Here is an 18,121-nt window from a genome sequence, read left to right on the forward strand (position 1 = left end):
CCTCAGCCATCAAAGGGGATCACTTTACTCGCCTATCATGGAAATATTCCCACAACCAATGGACTCACTTTCAAGGACTCTTCATCTCATGTTGTCAGCATTGCTTATTTATTTATATTAAGGTTCTTCTTTTTGGATTTGCACTGTTTGTTGTTGTTTGCATTCTTATTGAATGCCCTATTTGGGCAGTCTTTTGTTCATTTTGTTATAACTGATATTCTATAGATTTGTTGAGAATGACCACAAGAAAATGAATCTATGTGTACTTTGAAAACAAAATTAAATTGAATTTCAATTTTCAATCATCTAACCTTTCCATTCACAATCCCATCAAACCCTGCCCCCATGACAATATGTCACAAATGCATCCCTACAATCTCAATGATCCATGCAATGTAAAACACCAAATCTCAACTCACTGGTTCTTAAACAGTGGACTTCTCAGTTACACAAATTGATGCAGGAATGGTTGAAAATACATTTCGTTCTGGGAGAAGTACATGTTCAAGCACTTACCATTGAATAAGCAATATTAATGTGATCAAATTCCCAGTAATAAGGAAACTGTCCAATTCTGTGAATATTGTTGTGGGGTCTCAAAATCCCCTCCCAAAAAACAATCTCACCCCTTCACACCAATCTTAGTCACTCTGTAATCTTGACATCACACAATGTCAATATCCATCTCCCCGACATCTTTGAATCCCTTATCTCACATTCCCTCCCACTCCCCCCACCATCACCCTAAGATAATCTTCCTCATTTCCTTACGTCAACCTCCTCCTCCCACCATGTGAACCCCTCTCCACCTATCACTGATCCTCTTGATTCGTGTTACCCTCTCCCCTGATGTTCTTCCCTTCTATAATTCTACCTCCTCCACTATGTTAAAGTCTCTCCAATGTTGACTACTTCTCTCTGTCAAGCCCTAGCTTCGCGTCTTCCTCATTCCCCCACCTCAACCTTTCCTCCCCATTTCAACCGTCCCCCATGCCAACTCCTCTTGGTGTCAACCTCACTCCAAATTCATTCCTGTCTCCCAGCCAACCCTGGTCCCCTATGTCATTCTTTCCATGCTATTCCCACAGACCATGCAAGCCATACGATCCTCCTTCCTCCGAGCTAATCCTGTCAACCTTTTCCCCCACGTTAACTCCCGAGCCATATTAACCCGCTCCCTTCTTCTCCCCATACCAACCCCCACCCCCCCCACCCACGCGGTAACAGCTGCTCGCGCGGCTTCAGTTCCGGTTGGAGTACGACAAGCGCGTGAGGCGTCTCCCGATTAGGCTCGCGCCTGACCAATGGGGAGGCGGCAGCGGGTCCGCCGCCCTCGCTTACGGGATCCGTCCGGCTGGTCAGTGTGTCCGCGGTTCTTTCCCCAGGACTCTCGGACAACGGGCGGGCGGCAGCGGGTCCGCCGCCCTCGCTTACGGGATCCGTCCGGCTGGTCAGTGTGTCCGCGGTTCTTTCCCCAGGACTCTCGGACAACGGGCGGGCGGCAGCGGGTCCGCCGCCCTCGCTTACGGGATCCGTCCGGCTGGTCAGTGTGTCCGCGGTTCTTTCCCCAGGACTCTCGGACAACGGGCGGGCGGCAGCGGGTCCGCCGCCCTCGCTTACGGGATCCGTCCGGCTGGTCAGTGTGTCCGCGGTTCTTTCCCCAGGACTCTCGGACAACGGGCGGGCGGCGGAAGGGAGAGTGTGCACTGCCCGCTAAAGGAGCAGCGGCATTCTTGGCATTTTCCTTCATCCTGTGCCCGGAGTGGGCCGCGGCGCCGCCCCCGTTGCGAGCCCAGAGCTGTCGCACGCTTTACTGGTTGTGTGTCCGCAGCCGTCTCTCGCCGGAGGGTTGCACCGGCTGAGTTCCTCCAGTATTTTGTGTGGGTTGCTTTGGATTTCCAGCATCTGCTGAGTTTCTCGTGTTTATGACAGAAGGTGGGTTGGAGGGTTGGTGAATGTGAATGGGAGGAACTGGTGAAATTGGAGAGGTGAATTGGTTTCATGTTTTCAGGTTGTAGGCTTCCTAGGCAGAATATGAGCTGCTGTTCTTCCAGTTTTTATCTGGCAATGAAAGACGTCGAAAACAGATAGGTCAGAGTATGAATGGAGAGGTACATTACTGCACTACAGGTACAGTTGGTACCATTCTGAAATTTATTCTGAACTATTAAATGTCTGGGTTAATAAGGGCGTGCTTAACATGGGTACGTCCAAAAATTAACCAACCTAATTAATTAAATGCCACTCAGTAAACAATCATTGCTTTCAGAATGATGAAATCCTCTCTGTTACAGAATGCCGTCTGCACTCAATAGGAATAGAGAAGTTAACATGTTATGTCATCCTTTTTATTTTACACTTAGGCTGTCAGATATCTAAATACCATTGTGCAAAATAATTAAGAATAAGGATTATTAGACCAGTGATGCGATATTAACTCTTGTTATTGTCACTAGCTAATTAGTAGCTAAAGTACAAGGTATTTAAGATACTTTGAAATAAAATAGATAAGAAAAAAAAGACAACAGAAGTGGACAGATTTTAGATTTAGAAACTAGATTTTAAAATTGGTGGAACTGTAGTCATCTGGGAAGGAAGTCCAATTACAAAATAAAACAAATAGCTTCCATTTGCTGTAACAAATAATCTACAAAAGTTGAACAGCATCTGCGAGAGGAAAGGCATTATTAATGTTAGGCTTCAAATCCTGCATCAGGTCTCTGGTTTATATTTACTGCCTACAATTAGGATGGAGAATGGAGGAGAACAGAGAGAAAGAAAAAGTATCTGGCACAGGATGCAACAAAGCTAGTTTTTGAACATCTGTGTTAGACAAACCAACATGATGTGCACCCACAGATGATCTGGGCAGGACTGTAAGTCGTTGTTAGGGAAATTAATTTGCTAAGGAATTCCAATTAAAGTTTGTCACCAATGAATTGGAACACAGACTTCGAATTGTGTAGAGAATACCTTTATTCATGAATAAGGGAAGAATAACTCGTTAACAGTGCGATCGTCAAGACTTCCAAAGAACAATAGTCAAAGCCTTTTTTATACACACACACAAAGTCAATTACATCAAAGTTCAAAAATGTCAATCCTGTGCATCTTATAAATTCCAACGAAAATGTCAGTCTCTTTTCTGACCACAATATACAGGTGGGTTATCAGAGCATCCTTGAAACTAAGATAGATTACTAAGCTTGCTGGAACCCAAGCTGAATGGTGAGTATTTATGCTGTAAAGAAGGTTCATTAAATCCTTAGATCCAGTTAGACATTAAAGTACAAAAGTATAATTTGTTTTAAATGTTAGTGCCAGATAGGTGAAGGAAAACCATACAAACTCTTTAATTGTCAGAAACTTGACAGCCCATAGGGTCCTCCCTACAAATTACGGCCTTTACTATCCACCTTGTTCACACTGTTGCGTTGTGCACTAAGATCAGCACCGGGCATTTTGCTAGTTAAAGAAAGGTTCAGGATGTTAACAACTCAGATGTTTTAACCCTTTATTCAGAATTTCCTTCCACAATTAAGTCGCGTAGTTCGTGGTGTACAGCAGTAGGCTAAAGGGCAGCACCATGATTCTCTGCTGATCTAGGCATTAAGCAATACAGACACGCAATTCTATAGTCTATATTCTATATTAATTCTATAATTCTATAATAATCCTATAATTAATATAGCTTAAGTTACCACTCAATGCACTTTAGTAAACTATTTAAGAACTTTTTAAAAGCTATTTATTAATGCTTTTTGGGAGGGTGATTTTAGATGCATATCATATTTATACTGAGTTAAATACTGTATGTAATTAGTTTTGCTACAATAAGTGTATGGGACACTGGAAAAATGTTGAATTTCCCCTTGGGGATGAATAAAGTATCTATCTATCTATCTAGTCTCACAAAGGTATTTACCTGACCCATTTGACCAAGGTCCTCCATAGTTATAAAATTGGTTTCAGCTGAAATCCCTTCCTCCCCCCCCCCCCGATTCAAAGCTTCCACTATCTGGCACATTTTGAAGTAGTGAATTGTCTTGACTTGTGGGCAAAAGAGAAAAAAGTGGATTGAGTAAAGTCCATTTGATTACACTATTTTATACTCAGTTTGGGCTCCACTATTGTTTTGCTCTATTGTTTATAAATTGGAGCAATGAATCTCTGTATTTAGTGAAATGCCTTTAAATCCCAATCACTTTTGCTTGTTTTTCCCAGTTTCTATTTGTGCTGTTTTTCAGTGAAAACACATCGTGTCAAGGATACGTTCAGTGATAAAAGGGCCTTTGGACTCATTTAGAATTGGTCATCGGCTGAAAGTATAAATTTATGCAAACCCCTTTAAGCAGTGAGACTGGCAATGGCACAGCATGAAAACCTGTCTGTGGTGCTCTATGAAAAGAATGATCTGAGACTGGTAACCAATTTATCTCTTTTTCTATATTTGTAACTTTATAAGTGCAGGAAGTGAAAAGGGTGCAAGTGATAATTTTGCAGTAGAAAGGACTAACATAGAGGCAGCATTTATTTACACTGTTATCAGTGATAATTTGTGAACAATTGTAAATCCTAAAAGAATAGGGAAATGCACGTAAATAATTAAAGTATTTTTTTACTTATCTGATTACTCAAATGTTAACAAACATCAGATTTGAATCCTGTTACTTGTTTATGAAAAGCAGGAGAAAGTTGTTCAGCTTGGTTTCATGATAATCTCTCCTGAATGGGGGTTCTTAGATTTCTGGTGAATTTGAGAAGTCTTGTACTTGGAGAAGAACAGTGGATTGGGGATGACTATGTGATAATTCTCTAATATTTAACTGAAATTAATTTTTGCAGTATATCTTTCATGTTTGTCATGCACAAAAAACTTTGTAGGTTATTCTGGTAGTTTTTGGAACAGATCAACTTAGCAAATATTTTTTCAAGACTGTATAATTAGATTTCAGAACTGATTATATGAAAACTTTTCTCAACAAGATTTTAAAGAATTTAAAATATGAAAATGCATTTAGCCCAAATATCTTCAATCTCACAGTACCATTAATACTTTTTTGCCTACTTTGTTTTAATCCGGTGTATTACTGTGCTACATACAAAGGGTTATATTAGCAAATTTAAAGTTGTAAATATGTTAAGCTTGATGCTGAAGAAGTTTCTAATCTTCACTTTACTGTCACCAAACAATTGACACTAGAGCATAAATCATTAGTGATATTTGATTCTGCGCTTCGCGCTCCCTTGAGTACAAATCAAAGTAAATATAATAAAAATTTAAATTATAAATCATAATTAGAAAATAAAAAAGGGAAGGTAAGGTAGTGCAGGTCAGGTCCGGATAGTTGGAAGGTACGGCCCAGATCCGGGTCAAGATCTGTTCAGCAATCATAGCATAGTTGGAAAGAAGCTGTTCCCAAATCTGGCTGTATGAATCTTCAAGCTCCTGAACCTTCTCCTGGAGGGAAGAGGGACAAAAAGTGTGTTGGCTGGGTGGGTCGAGTCCTTTATTATCCTGGCAGCACTGCTCCTACAGGGTGTGGTGTAAAGCGAGTCCAAGGATGGAAGATTGGTTTGTGTGATGTGCTGGGCAATGTTCACGATCTTCTGCAGCTTCTTCCGGTCTTGGACAGGACAACTTCCATACTATTATAATATTGTAGCAGTGTGCTACACGCAGCACTGAAATAACAACACGGAGTCGGTGAACTGCAGTTACAAAAAGATTTTATTCGAACTTCGTGGCCTCGCTTTAAAGCCTTCCTGATCCCACCCTCCCCGGGCGCGGATGCTGTAGGGGCCCCGTATTCACAGTGCTGTCCCGCGCGCTGGCTTTTCCCCTTGCTGGTGAAGCAGACTTGGCACCCTTTTGGGACTGGCCTTTATGCCGGCGCACTGGCTACTTGTGAGCAGGTTCCAGTGCGCTAGGAAGTGGGTCGCCACAATATATTATATATTAATGTAATTCCATAATATATTATATATTAATCAAACTAGATTCTGCAACTTCCAAAATGCCAGAATTGATATAATGTGAATGCTGGTTCTGCAAAGTTTGAAATAGATTTATTATGGTACAAATATAACAATAACAGCACGGAAACAGGCCATCTCGGTCCTTCTAGTCCGTGCCAAACGCTTACTTCTAGTCCCACTGGCCCACACTCAGCCCATAACCCCCCATTCCTTTCCTATCCATATACCTATCCAATTTTACTTTAAATGACAATACCGAACCTGCCTCTACCACTTCTACCGTTCCACACAGCTACTGTTGTGGTTTCTTGTGCCCCACAAACGACCAGGAGACGCAGAAGATTCTTCAAGAAGTATTAAACTTTAATTTGCAAATCAAAGCTGAGACAGTCATTGAGCTAATGGCTGATTGCCCACCGATCCTTGTACATAGCATTTTTTATAGCAATCTCCTGGTTTAGTTACATTAGCATATCCAATCGGTCTGGTCTATAGTTGCGTATCACAAGTACATCAGCCACTATAGTTTCTACCCATTGGCTTAATCATGTTCTAATCTACATCTCTTAGCTACCTCTCATTAACACCCCATTATCTTCTACATTCTTAAGATTTCATTCTCCTACTAAATTGGATACATGCATAGCAAATAGCAAGTTCAAAGCTGACTACATAGTTTTGGTTACACAGCAAACAATGCAACTTTTATATTCCAATATATCCCCCCTTTGAGATCCATAGGGTCTCGCACAGAGAAAGAAGACTAAGAGTCTGCGCACAAAAGCCCCAATAAACTCGAGCATTTATTTCCCAATCTCGGTTTAAACTATTAATTTTCTGCGCCAAGACCTCAAAGTATTCTCTCCCTGTTACCCTGGGCTGCTGAGCCAAAAACCTGTCCCCTTGTACCTGAGACAGGGAAAAAGACACAATCTACTCCCACTCTGTCGTTTTGATCTTGTTCATCCTGCAAGTGTTGTAGGCTGTAACGATACATTTTCGGTGTTTCTTTCTCCACTAAGCTTGCTTCAGTAATTGCCACAAGCATCGGAAATTGTTTGGTTGCAGCACGCACTACAAGAGACTTGAGACAAGGAAGAAAACAGCACAGCTCAACAATACAATACTGACAGTTATTGCCATTTTAGTCAGCCATGCTCCTCATCCTCCGAGTCTACTTCCTAACCAGTCAAATAACTGATGTCCGAACCCTGCATTCTGTGCGCATACCTTGCACTGTGACAAGACAAAGTCCACTGAAGCCTGTAAATAAGGTGACCAAAAACCATCCTTTATTTTCTTTATCACTCCCCCCCCCCCCCCCTTACACAATGGTCAATCCCATGCGCTTCTGAAATCAGAATCGTCAGTAGAGGGGTGGGTGCTACCAACAAACAGTCTCCCATGCTCCACAAGCCTTCCGGGTTCTGCTTGGCCCCCTGTCGTCTCCACATTGTCTGTTCCGTCAAAGTTACCTTACCTGGTATTTTAATTAGGTCCTCTACCAGAGATTCTGGAGTGAGGCTTACCTGGGGGGGCAATGACAGCTGATGTACATCCAGACGCTTTTCTGGCTGCCTCTTCCGCAACTTGATTTCCCTTTGTTTATTAGATCATTTCCCTTTTTATGTGCCTGGCATTTTACTATAGCCAATGCTTTAGGTTTCATTATGGCTTTGATTAAGTCTAGAATTTGCTGACAATGTTGTATGGGATCTCCACTGCTTTTTTTAAAACCTCTCTGTTTCCATACTGCCTCGAACAAATGGCATACTCCATGAGCAAATGCTGAATCAGTATAGATGTCTACTGTCTCACCTTCCACCACTTCACACGCAGCTGTCAGGGCTTTGATTTCTGCTAGTTGGGCAGAACACGGTTGGGGACAGGACTCCATCCTAATAATCTTATAGCTCGACTGATCCTGCTGCACTACTGAGAATCCTGCATGGTTTCCATCATAATCCCTATAACAAGAGCTATCTACGAACAGAACCTTTTTATCTGCATCCTCTAGTGGTTCTGACCATAAATCTGCTCTCAATTTGGCAAATGTCATCGTTTTCCCTACACAATCATGGGGTTCTCCTCCATAGCCCAAAGGGACAAAATCGGTTATATTACTGGTAGTGCATCTCTGTATAGTTATGTCTGGAAATGTCAATAGCATCTGATACACTGCTATCCTGGCTGGCGTCAGCACAAATTTCCCTCTTTCTAGCAATTCTGCTACTTTGTGGTGTGTGTACAGAGTCACAGGATAGCCCAGGGTTACAGATGATGCCTTTTCATATGCATAGTACAGCGCCACCAATCCCTGATAACAGGGTGGATACCCCTGAGCCACCTCATCTAGTTTCATACTGTAGTATGCTATCGGCTGCTTTGCTTTTCCTGTGCGTGTCTCTTGTGTTAGAACTGCTGTGACATAACCCTCCTGTCGGTTGGATACAAACAAATGAAAAACCTTCTCATAGTCAGGCAAAGCTAATGCTGGTGCTGACTGCAATTCCTGCTTCATAGTATTGGAAGCTATCTCTGCCTCTTCATTCCACTGTAAGCCGTGCTTCAAATTTGTATGTCCTGCTTCTTTCATTATCTTTCTCAAAGGTGCCACAATCTCAGCATATTCTCCTATCCAATCTGAGCTGTACCCTGCCATTCCCAAAAATGTCGTCATCTGCCCTACAGTCTGGGGTTTTGGGGCCTTAATTATTGCCTCAATCTGATCTGGTGCTATCGCCTTCACTCCCTTGGATATTACCCTGCCTAAGTATTCCACTTGCTGCATGCAAAATTGCAGTTTCTTTTTGGATACTTTGTCCTCCGTGCGCCAGCTTCTCTAACAGAGTTATAGTGTCCTGCTCACACTGTTCCTTACTGTGGGAGCAAATCAGCAGGTCATCCACATACTGTAACAATGTACTTTCCAATGGTATGCCCTCTAGGTCTGCCTTCAACACCTGATTAAAAATGTATGGTGAATGTTTAAACCCTTGCGGCATTCTGGTATAGGTATACTGAGCACCTCTGTAAGTAAATGCAAACAGTTACTGACACTGGTCGGCCAGAGGAATGCTGAAGAAAGCCAAACACAAATCAATCACTGAAAAGTAACTTGCTTCTGGTGGTACATTAGTCAAAAGCGTGTGTGGGTTGGGGACTACCGCTGGCCAGTCCTCTACCACATCATTTACCGCTCGCAAATCATGCACCAATCTCCACTTAGATTTATCTGCTTTTAAGACCGGCAGCAATGGGGTATTGCATGGACTGTTTGTTCTTTTAAGTAACCCCTGCACTGTCGATGCAATTCCCTCTTCTGCTTCTGGTCTTGGAGAGTATTGTGGTCTCCTGGGTGGAATTGCTCCTCTTTTCAGCCTTATTTCCACCGGACTAGCTGTTTTTATTTTGCCTATGTCCTTGTCATGCTGTGACCACAGAATAGATGGCAACTCATCTAAACTTCTATCTTTCTGCTGGCCTCTTTCCTTCACCAACAATGGCGTTGGGGAGTTATTTCGACCTCTCTCACTGTCCCTACTATATCTACACTTACCATTATTTTAATGCAATTGTTGTCTTCTGATATCCACACCTCTGGCGTGATTTTCCTCCACGTTGTTACAGTTTCAGCACTCTTAACTAAGGGTCCAAAGGACTAATGTCCTTTGTTTACCAACAACGTTACGTGGGGCGCAGCCTCTGGTATCCAGTACCATTTTTCTAAAAAGGTGTTCCACTTAACTTGTAAAGCTGCCCCTTGCTTTCCAATTATCACAGCCCCCCCTTCCAGGTGCTGTTGGGTACAAGCCTCCAGGTGCCATCTCTCCTCTAACTCCCTGTTCTGAGTCTCGTCAAAAATCACTGTACAATGTAGCTCAGATTTGGGCATTACCGCCCTGGGTAATATAGCCTGCATGCCCTTTTTTCCATTTGTCCCAGGTTTCCTGAATCTGATCTGCAATGTCTCCTATCCAAATGACATTAGCCGCCTTGTCTTCTCACACTATCAATTGAGCCCTTGCTCTTTCCACACTCAGCCCATTTCTGGTGCATTCTAATTTTAATTCCAGTTTCAATAAGGTATCTCTGCCTAACAAATTAATTGGAGTTCCTTTAAATACTAGCACCGGCAAAACAATTCCTTTATATCCCATTCTCAACTGCACTGGAGCTGTGCACTGTCAACTGTGTTTTCCCCGAGAACCCTACCATCTTAATAAACTTTCCTGACATGGGAAGGTGAAGGGCATACTGTGGCTGTACACAAGTGTACGTGGCTCCAGTATCTATCATCATTGGTGTCAGTTGCCCTTCTAACATAACCTGAACAATGGGTTCCTCGTCTGCCTCCCTTGTTAACAATGGGTAATGTCCCTTCCCACTTGAGTTCTCGGGGCACCCCTAATACCTCGCATAGGGGTTCACAGGTCTGCTTGGGCCTGTGGGGGCTGGTCCTTGGCTAAACTTTAGTTCCCTCCTTATCGGTTCCTGCTGGTGTGTGACAGGCCATGGTGTAACCAGACAATCTCTTGTGTGACCTGGCTGATTACATCCCCAGCACAATCTCTCTACCTCTCTTTCCCCCTGTTTCCTCACTGGTCCCCTCTGCCCATAGTTCCTCTGTCCCCTTCTTTGGGACTTCCAGTCCTGTCTGGGCTGTTTGAATTTAGTCTGTTCCTGATAGGGCATTTGTGGGAATGCTCCTCCAAAGACGTTCATTATTGGCAAGGGGTTTTCCGGCCCTTGTCTTACAGTATGATCAGTTCCTCCATATAGCGGTGCTTCATCCAGTTCGATGACTGTACTCGGACTGGTGGCTGCTGGCAGCATCTTTTTGCTTTTCTCTTTTTCCTTCTTTTTGAATTCTTAGAGCTGCATTTGTATTGACTTTCTTTGCACCTCTTCCTGCTGCTCAGCCAACCTTTGTTTGTCTTTCTGGTATTTCTCAACCGCATGGACTACATGGTCTCTAAATTCTTGTGGGGTCATTGACATCAACCCAACCACTTCCTCCAGTTTGGATTTTACTTGCGGAGGCATTGCATCCAAAATGCTATGTCGGAACAGTGTGGTGATAAATAAGCTATTTTCCACCTCTTGCTCAGTCTCCAGTCTCCTCCTTTTCAACTGGTTTTCTATGTAGGCTGCTGGGTTTTCAGTGTCTCCCAGTGGATCCCCCTTTAAGGCTTTGGGGTCCACTTTGGGTGGATAAAGTTTCCTGAGGGCCTGCCATACCCTCTGCCTCACTCTGTCAAACCCGTCTCCATCAGTTTTTGGGTCGTTCGAGTTTACTATGCCAGCTATTTCCATTAGTTAGTTAAATTTGGAGGTTCCCATCAACCTTATCAATAGTGCCTTCAAATCTCCCATAGCCAATAATCGTCCCGCCGTTTCTTCTTCAAAGGCTCTAATCCATTTCCCTGCTCCTTCATGTAGATTAGGCAGAGTGTTTTTCAGCCCTTTTAGCTCCTGGGATCCCCAAGGGATATACTGCACTTGTCCTGATCCTTTAACTAACGATGGCGTCATTCTTCCTCCTTCTTCCCACCTGCCCTGGCTCTCCTCCTCACCTGACTCCCCATCTGTCTCAGGGTACGTCTATACTGCCTCCCACACAAATTTCTCTGGGGTGGTCCTCTTCCCTTGGTCTCCCTGTGGAGTCCTTCCTTTCTGTCTTGATTCAATACTTGGTTGGCCCCTGGAGTATTTTTCGCATCTCCTCTGTCAATCCCCTCTCAGTAACTTATCTAGCTCTCTCTCTAGTTCCGCACGTCGCTTCCCTACTGCCTCCTTCTGCTCTTCTAGGCTTCTGCCTCCTACCTCTTCCCCACAAATTCTCACATCCTCTCTCTCTCCACTTAACTCTTGCTCCTCCAATGAGTCACCTTCTCTTTCTTCCTGTCCGTGTCTGTACATCTGTGGCAGGGACTCCTCATGATCCTTACTCGTGCTTGATTCCCTTCTCTCTTGTGTTTCTCCAAGACTCTCATCTCCTATCTTTTTTCCACTTCCTCTTGAATGCCTCATATCTTCCTGCCCTGATGAGCCACTTTCTTTTCTAGTCTGTTTATTTCGTGGTATAACCGATACTCCTCATAATCCTTTTCCTCTCTCAAGTATTTCATCCATTCAATCTCTTCTTTCATTTCTCTCTTTGCCTGTTCCACATTTCTGCTTTCTGCCTGTATCTCCTTCCATATTGCTGCTTTTTCCTTCTCGTATTGTCTTTTTTCCTCCTCATTATCCCAAGCTTGTACTTCTCCCTGCATGTTTACTGTTCCCGTCAGCAGGGAGCACTGCTTAGGGGTTCCTTCCTCATTATAGGGAGGGGGCTTTACTGTTTCTTTCACATCCGGGTACGGAGCTGAAGCCAGTTTCTCACTGTACCTTCCTCTCTCTCTCTAACAGGCTGTTTCTCCTGCACCTTAGTGTCTTCCTCGCTTGTAATCAATATTCTACCTATCCTCCTCAGCCTTTCTCCCTCCATTCTGAAGAGTTTTAGCACTTCCATTTCTCGTTCTCTTTTTTGCCCTCTTCTTAGATTTATCTTTTGGTTTGTAATTTTTAATTAGTGCCTCCGTTTCTTCGCACAAGCTTACATCAAACGTTCCTTCTCTTGGCCATTTTGTGACCGGGTTTTTGGTTCTCTTTTCCCATTTTCCTGAAGTTTTTGTGATCTCATATTTATTTACCAGGATTTTTTTGCTCAGAATCTCTACTGCCGTTCCTTTACCTGTCATGTTGTTCTCTCTTTTTAAGGTATTTCAGAGATTCACAGTTTGTTTACTGGATAATATTATTTACTCTAATTCTATGCCTAGTCTATCGTCTATCTACCAGCGCTTTAAACTATATATTGGACTGTCCTTGTTTCCTATTCTGTTCTGCCTGTACAGATCTCTATTTAGAGCGGTATCCACAGAACTTTCTCTTTGCACCTCCTCTGTTCAGACCCTTATCTCTTAAGGCGGTATCCATGAGGATTTTCTCTATTTTCCCTTTCCCTGCCTGTTCAGACCTTCGTTTTATACGAAGCGGTATCCACAGGGACTTACCAACACCAGGTGGAATTTTTCTTCACTTATTAGCTTATTTGTACTTACCCTCACTGCAGTGTTCTTGATCGATCCTCTGAGCCTCCTGTTAACCCCCAATTTTGCCAGATTCTTTGGACCGGAGAGACCCTTCGGCAGTGGTTCCACACTTCTGAGACTCCAAGACCTCCCCAAAACCAACAGAATTCTTAGTCCAAATTGTCGGAAAAAGCTCTTGCCTTTTGTTTGGGTGTACCCTTAATTCTGTTAGCCTTGTGGGGGTCCCTAGAGGACTGGGAAGCGTCCCCAATCTGCCGTTTCCTTTCCGCGGGTCTCTTTCTGATCCTGCCGCGGTCGCCAATTTTGTCGTCGTATCTCATGCCCCACAAACGACCAGGAGACACAGAAGATTCTTCAAGAAGTATTAAACTTTAATTTGCAAATCAAAGCTGAGACAGTCATTGAGCTAGTCGCTGATTGCCCACCGATCCTTGTACGTAGCATTTTTTATAGCAATCTCCTGGTTTGGTTGCATTAGCATATCCAATCGGTCTATAGTTGCATATCACAAGTACATCCGCCACTATAGTTTCTACGCATTGACTTAATCATGTTCTAATCTACATCTCTTAGCTACCTCTTGCTTTTTTAAATCTTTATATTAATTTTTTAAATCTTTATATTAATTTTTAAGCAAACATAAATAAAACATGAATACAAAGGGTTTGAGAGTACATAGTTAATAGTTTAAGTAGACATTCAAATATATAATAATCAATATATATAACCTCCCAAACTCACAGTATTTAAGAACAAAAGAAATAAAAAGAAAAAAAAAACAAAAAAAGAAGAAAAACACTAACCAACGTTGGCCATTGCATAATGTTAAATATATATAGTATTGCCAATAACTCCAAACCTCCGTTCAAATAATTAAGGATAATAAAAGTGAGGTTTAGGAAAAGACAATTTAACTCATATGAAAATGTTGAATAAATGGTCTCCAAGTTTCTTCAAATTTAACTGAAGGATCAAAAACAACACTTCTATTTTTTTCTAAGCTCAAACAAGAGATAGTTTGAGAAAACCACTGAACTATAGTTGGAGGATTAATTTCTTTCCAATTCAATAAAATAGATCTTCTAGCCATCAATGTAACAAATGCAATCATTCGTTGAGATGAAGAGGATAAACAACTATTATTCACCATTGGTAAACCAAAAATTGCAGTAGTAGGATGCGGTTGGAAATTGAAATTCAGAACTCTTGAAATAATACTGAAAATGTCTTTCCAGTAATTTTGCAAACAAGGACAAGACCAAAACATATGGGTCAATGAAGCAACATCAGAATGACATCTGTCATAGGTTAGATTAACATAAGAATAAAATCGAGCAAGTTTATCCTTAGACATATGAGCTCCATGTACAACCTTAAATTGTATTAGGGCATGCTTAGCACAAATAGAAGACGAATTGACTAATAGTAAAATTTTCTCCCACTGCACAGTGCATATAAGACAATGAAGTTCTTTTTCCCATTCCTTAATTTTATCTGATACTTCTGGCTGTATTTTCATGATCATATTATAAATGACAGCTACTAAACCCTTTTGACAAGGATTCAGAGCTAAAATTCTTTCCGTAATGTCCAATGGACATAGTTTCGGAAAAGACTGTAACTCATTATACAAAAAATTTCTAACTTACAAATATCTTTAAAAAAAAACGAGTTTTAGGTAAATTATATTTATTAGATAGCTGTTCAAAGGACATAAAGCTATCATCCAAAAACAAATCACAAAAACATACCTTTTGTTTTCCATAAGAAAAGCTTGATCCATAAAAGAGGACCGAAAAAAAAAAATAGTTAGATATTATAGGGCATGATAAAATGAACTTATTCAAACCAAAAAATTTACGAAATTGAAACCAAATTCGCAATGTATATTTGACTATAGGATTAGTTACCGTAAATTCCGGACTATAAGCCGCTACTTTTTTCCCACGCTTTGAACACTGCAGCAACACTGCGGCCTATACTACGGTGCAGCTAATGCATGTTTTTTTTTTCATGCCGCCAAAAACATTTTGCCTCGTAACAGTAGACTGTTATGAATCCCGTAACTGGAGAACTTACCAGCAAAGATAGAGAGGTCCGTTGAAGTCTGATGTCACTATTTTCAAACGTTTTATTTATAAAGGGACACAAAAGTAGGGTTAATACATACATTCAGATAGTGCACATTGTCAACACTCAATCTAAAGCGCGGGTATAGTAATAATCATCATTAAGAAGTGAGCTCTGCTGGTGTCTAGGGGGTAATAGATTGTCCGTTGGAAATATAAAAGTCACTCAGAAAGTCTGCAGGCCTCAGCCCTTTGAAAATCGCTGGGTTTCATGTGGGGCGAGCGAGAGAGAGAGAGAGAGATTGGGGGAGAAGAGAAAGAACTTGCCGAGTCTTGATGAATCTTCCGTGAAATCGGGGGAGAGTTGGTTTCCTCGCCCCGATGTTAGTTAAAAGCGGTTTTCTGTGACTCCAGCCACAAATTCCAATCCCGGAATCTAACGCACATGGCTTCCTGCTGCTGCGGGAACACTCTCTCGTGTCTTCTTGGTGCGTCTGAGGGGGCTGTCCCCCTGAGGCTCTCCTTTATACTTCCTCACGGTCTCGCAGGTGTCAATCAGGTTGGGATGATGCAACCTCTCTCTCAACCAGCCCACCTTGCCCGAGGGCTTTTCACGTGGTCTCCATGAGACAATAGTCGCTGTTGCCTTATTCTGTATCCCGGGTGGGACGTGCAATTTGGCACGTTTCTCTCTCTCTCTCCGACTGGGTCTACTGACCCCCCCCCTCAACGGGTGCTCTTGCGATTCTCACAAAGGAGGGGGCTGGGATCATAGCAAGACCAATAAAATTGATGAGTAGTTCACAGAGGTCCAATGAAATTGTACGATAAATCAAGCGCACTTTCACAATTAAATTATTGTATATCAGTCATTTGTACTCACCCTCATCAACATGGAAAACACTCGAAGAAAAGCATATGATGCAGCTTTTAAGTTAAAGGCGATCAATAACTTTTCCTGGTAGGCTGCAGTATATATATTTTTTTACCAGTCGTTAGGAGATATTGGAATGTTGTTCGTGCACTGTTCAGTAAAAAAGTATACGCAACGTAATTTGTGTGTTACCGATGCATATGTATATTTAAAAGTAGCTGTGTTACAGGCACTGTTCGGGAAAAAAAGCATTTGCAATATGTATTTGTTTATGTTACCATACGGATTTAATTAAAAGTTAAAAAATCCTCATATGTAATATCTTTCTGTGTAAATATCTCATATTACAACGTGGGACACCTGCGGCTTAAAATCCGGTGCGGCCTGTACAAGTACAAAATTGATTTTCTTTCTAAAATTAGAGCGTGCGGCTTTTAATCAGGTGCGCTCTGTAGTCCGGAATCTACGGTATTTGTTTATTCAATTTAGATAAAGAAAAAGGAAGTGAAAATCCTAAAATTGAAAACAATGAAAAGTCTTGTACAGATTTACATTCCAAATTTACCCATTGTGGGCAAGCAGCTATAGTCGATTCTTGTGTCCAAAATATTAAATATCGTATATTAACTGCCCAATAGTAAAATCTCAAGTTTGGCAAAGCCAAACTGCCCTCCTTCTTAGGCTTCTGTAAATAATTTTTGCCTAGTCTAGGATTTTTATTCTGCCACAGATAAGATATTTTGGAGTCAATAATATCAAAAAAAGATTCAGGAATAAAAATTGGTAATGCTTGAAATAAATTAAGAATTTGGGTAATACCATCATCTTAATAGCATTAATTCGACCAACCAATGCCAAAGATAGTGGAGACCACCTGGTAGCAAGTTGCTTAATTTGGTCAATTAAAGGTGGAAAATTAGCTTTAAATAAATCCTTATGTTTTTTAGTAATTTTAATACCTAAATAAGTAAAATAATCTGTAACAACTTTATAAACATTTACCATTTAAATTGGAACTTGCATATTTAATGGAAATAATTTGTTCTTATTAAAATTCAATTTATAACCAGAAAAGTTACTAAACTGAGCAAGCAAGGACAAAATAGCAGGAATAGATCTCTCAGGGTCAGGTAGGCTTAGTAACAAATCATCAGCATATATGATGACTTGTACGTCCCCTTCCAACGAGTAATACCCAAAATATTAGGTGATTCATGAATAGCTATAGCCAAAGGTTCCAAAGCAATGTCAAATAGTAAAGGACTTAAAGGACAACCTTGCCTGGTACCACGGAATAACTGGAAAAAAGGGAGATCTTTGATTATTGGTAAAAATCGAAGCCAAGGGTTTATAGTATATTAATTTAATCCATGATATAAATTTTGAACTAAAATTAAAATGCTGCAACGTATTAAATAAATATGGCCATTCAACTCTATCAAATGCTTTTTCAGCATCTAAGGAAATGACACTTTCTGGTATTTTGGGTGAAGGAGTATAAATAATATTAATTAATTTTCTATTGTTAAAAGATGAATAGCGATTTTTAATAAATCCAGTCTGATCTTCAGAAATGATTCGAGGTAATGTATTTTCTAATCTAGTAGCCAAAATTTTACTAAAAATCTTAAAATCCGTATTCAACAAGGATATAGGCTGACAGGATGCACATTCAATAGGGTCTTTATCTTTTTTAAGAATTAAAGAAATAGAGGCTTCATAAAAAGATTGTTGCAATTTGCCTATAATTAATGCATCTTTAAAAATTTTACAAAGCCAAGGAGAAAGTAACCATATAACAATCACAGCACGGAAACAGACCATCTCAGCCCTCCTAGTCCATGCCGAACTCTTAATCTCACCTAGTCCCACCTACCCGCACTCAGCCCATAACCCTCCACTCCTTTCCTGTCCATATACCTATCCAATTTTACCTTAAATCACACAACTGAACTGGCCTCTGCTACTTCTACAGGAAGCTCATTCCACACAGCTATCACTCTCTGAGTAAAGAAATACCCCCTCGTGTTTCCCTTAAACTTCTGCCCCCTAACTCTCAAATCATGTCCTCTCGTTTGAATCTCCCCTACTCTCAATGG

At 41.3% G+C, this 18,121-nt stretch overlaps 1 protein-coding gene across 4 annotated transcripts in view; it reads left to right on the plus strand.

Annotated features, from left to right (window-relative positions):
• Positions 1 to 1,336: 1,336 nt before the first annotated feature.
• Positions 1,337 to 18,121, plus strand: part of sord (sorbitol dehydrogenase) — a 64,319-nt gene continuing 47,534 nt past the window's right edge. The window contains exons 1-3 of one of the 4 annotated variants that reach the window (XM_059946602.1): positions 1,364 to 1,636; positions 3,163 to 3,228; positions 4,248 to 4,423. In XM_059946602.1, the coding sequence (XP_059802585.1) occupies positions 4,367 to 4,423 (57 nt within the window). In that variant the 5' untranslated portion in view covers positions 1,364 to 1,636; positions 3,163 to 3,228; positions 4,248 to 4,366. The other 3 variants (XM_059946604.1, XM_059946601.1, XM_059946603.1) reach the window with 3 other exon arrangements.

Source organism: Hypanus sabinus, chromosome 21 (genome assembly GCF_030144855.1).
Source record: "Hypanus sabinus isolate sHypSab1 chromosome 21, sHypSab1.hap1, whole genome shotgun sequence".
In the NCBI taxonomy this organism is placed as follows: domain Eukaryota; kingdom Metazoa; phylum Chordata; class Chondrichthyes; order Myliobatiformes; family Dasyatidae; genus Hypanus; species Hypanus sabinus.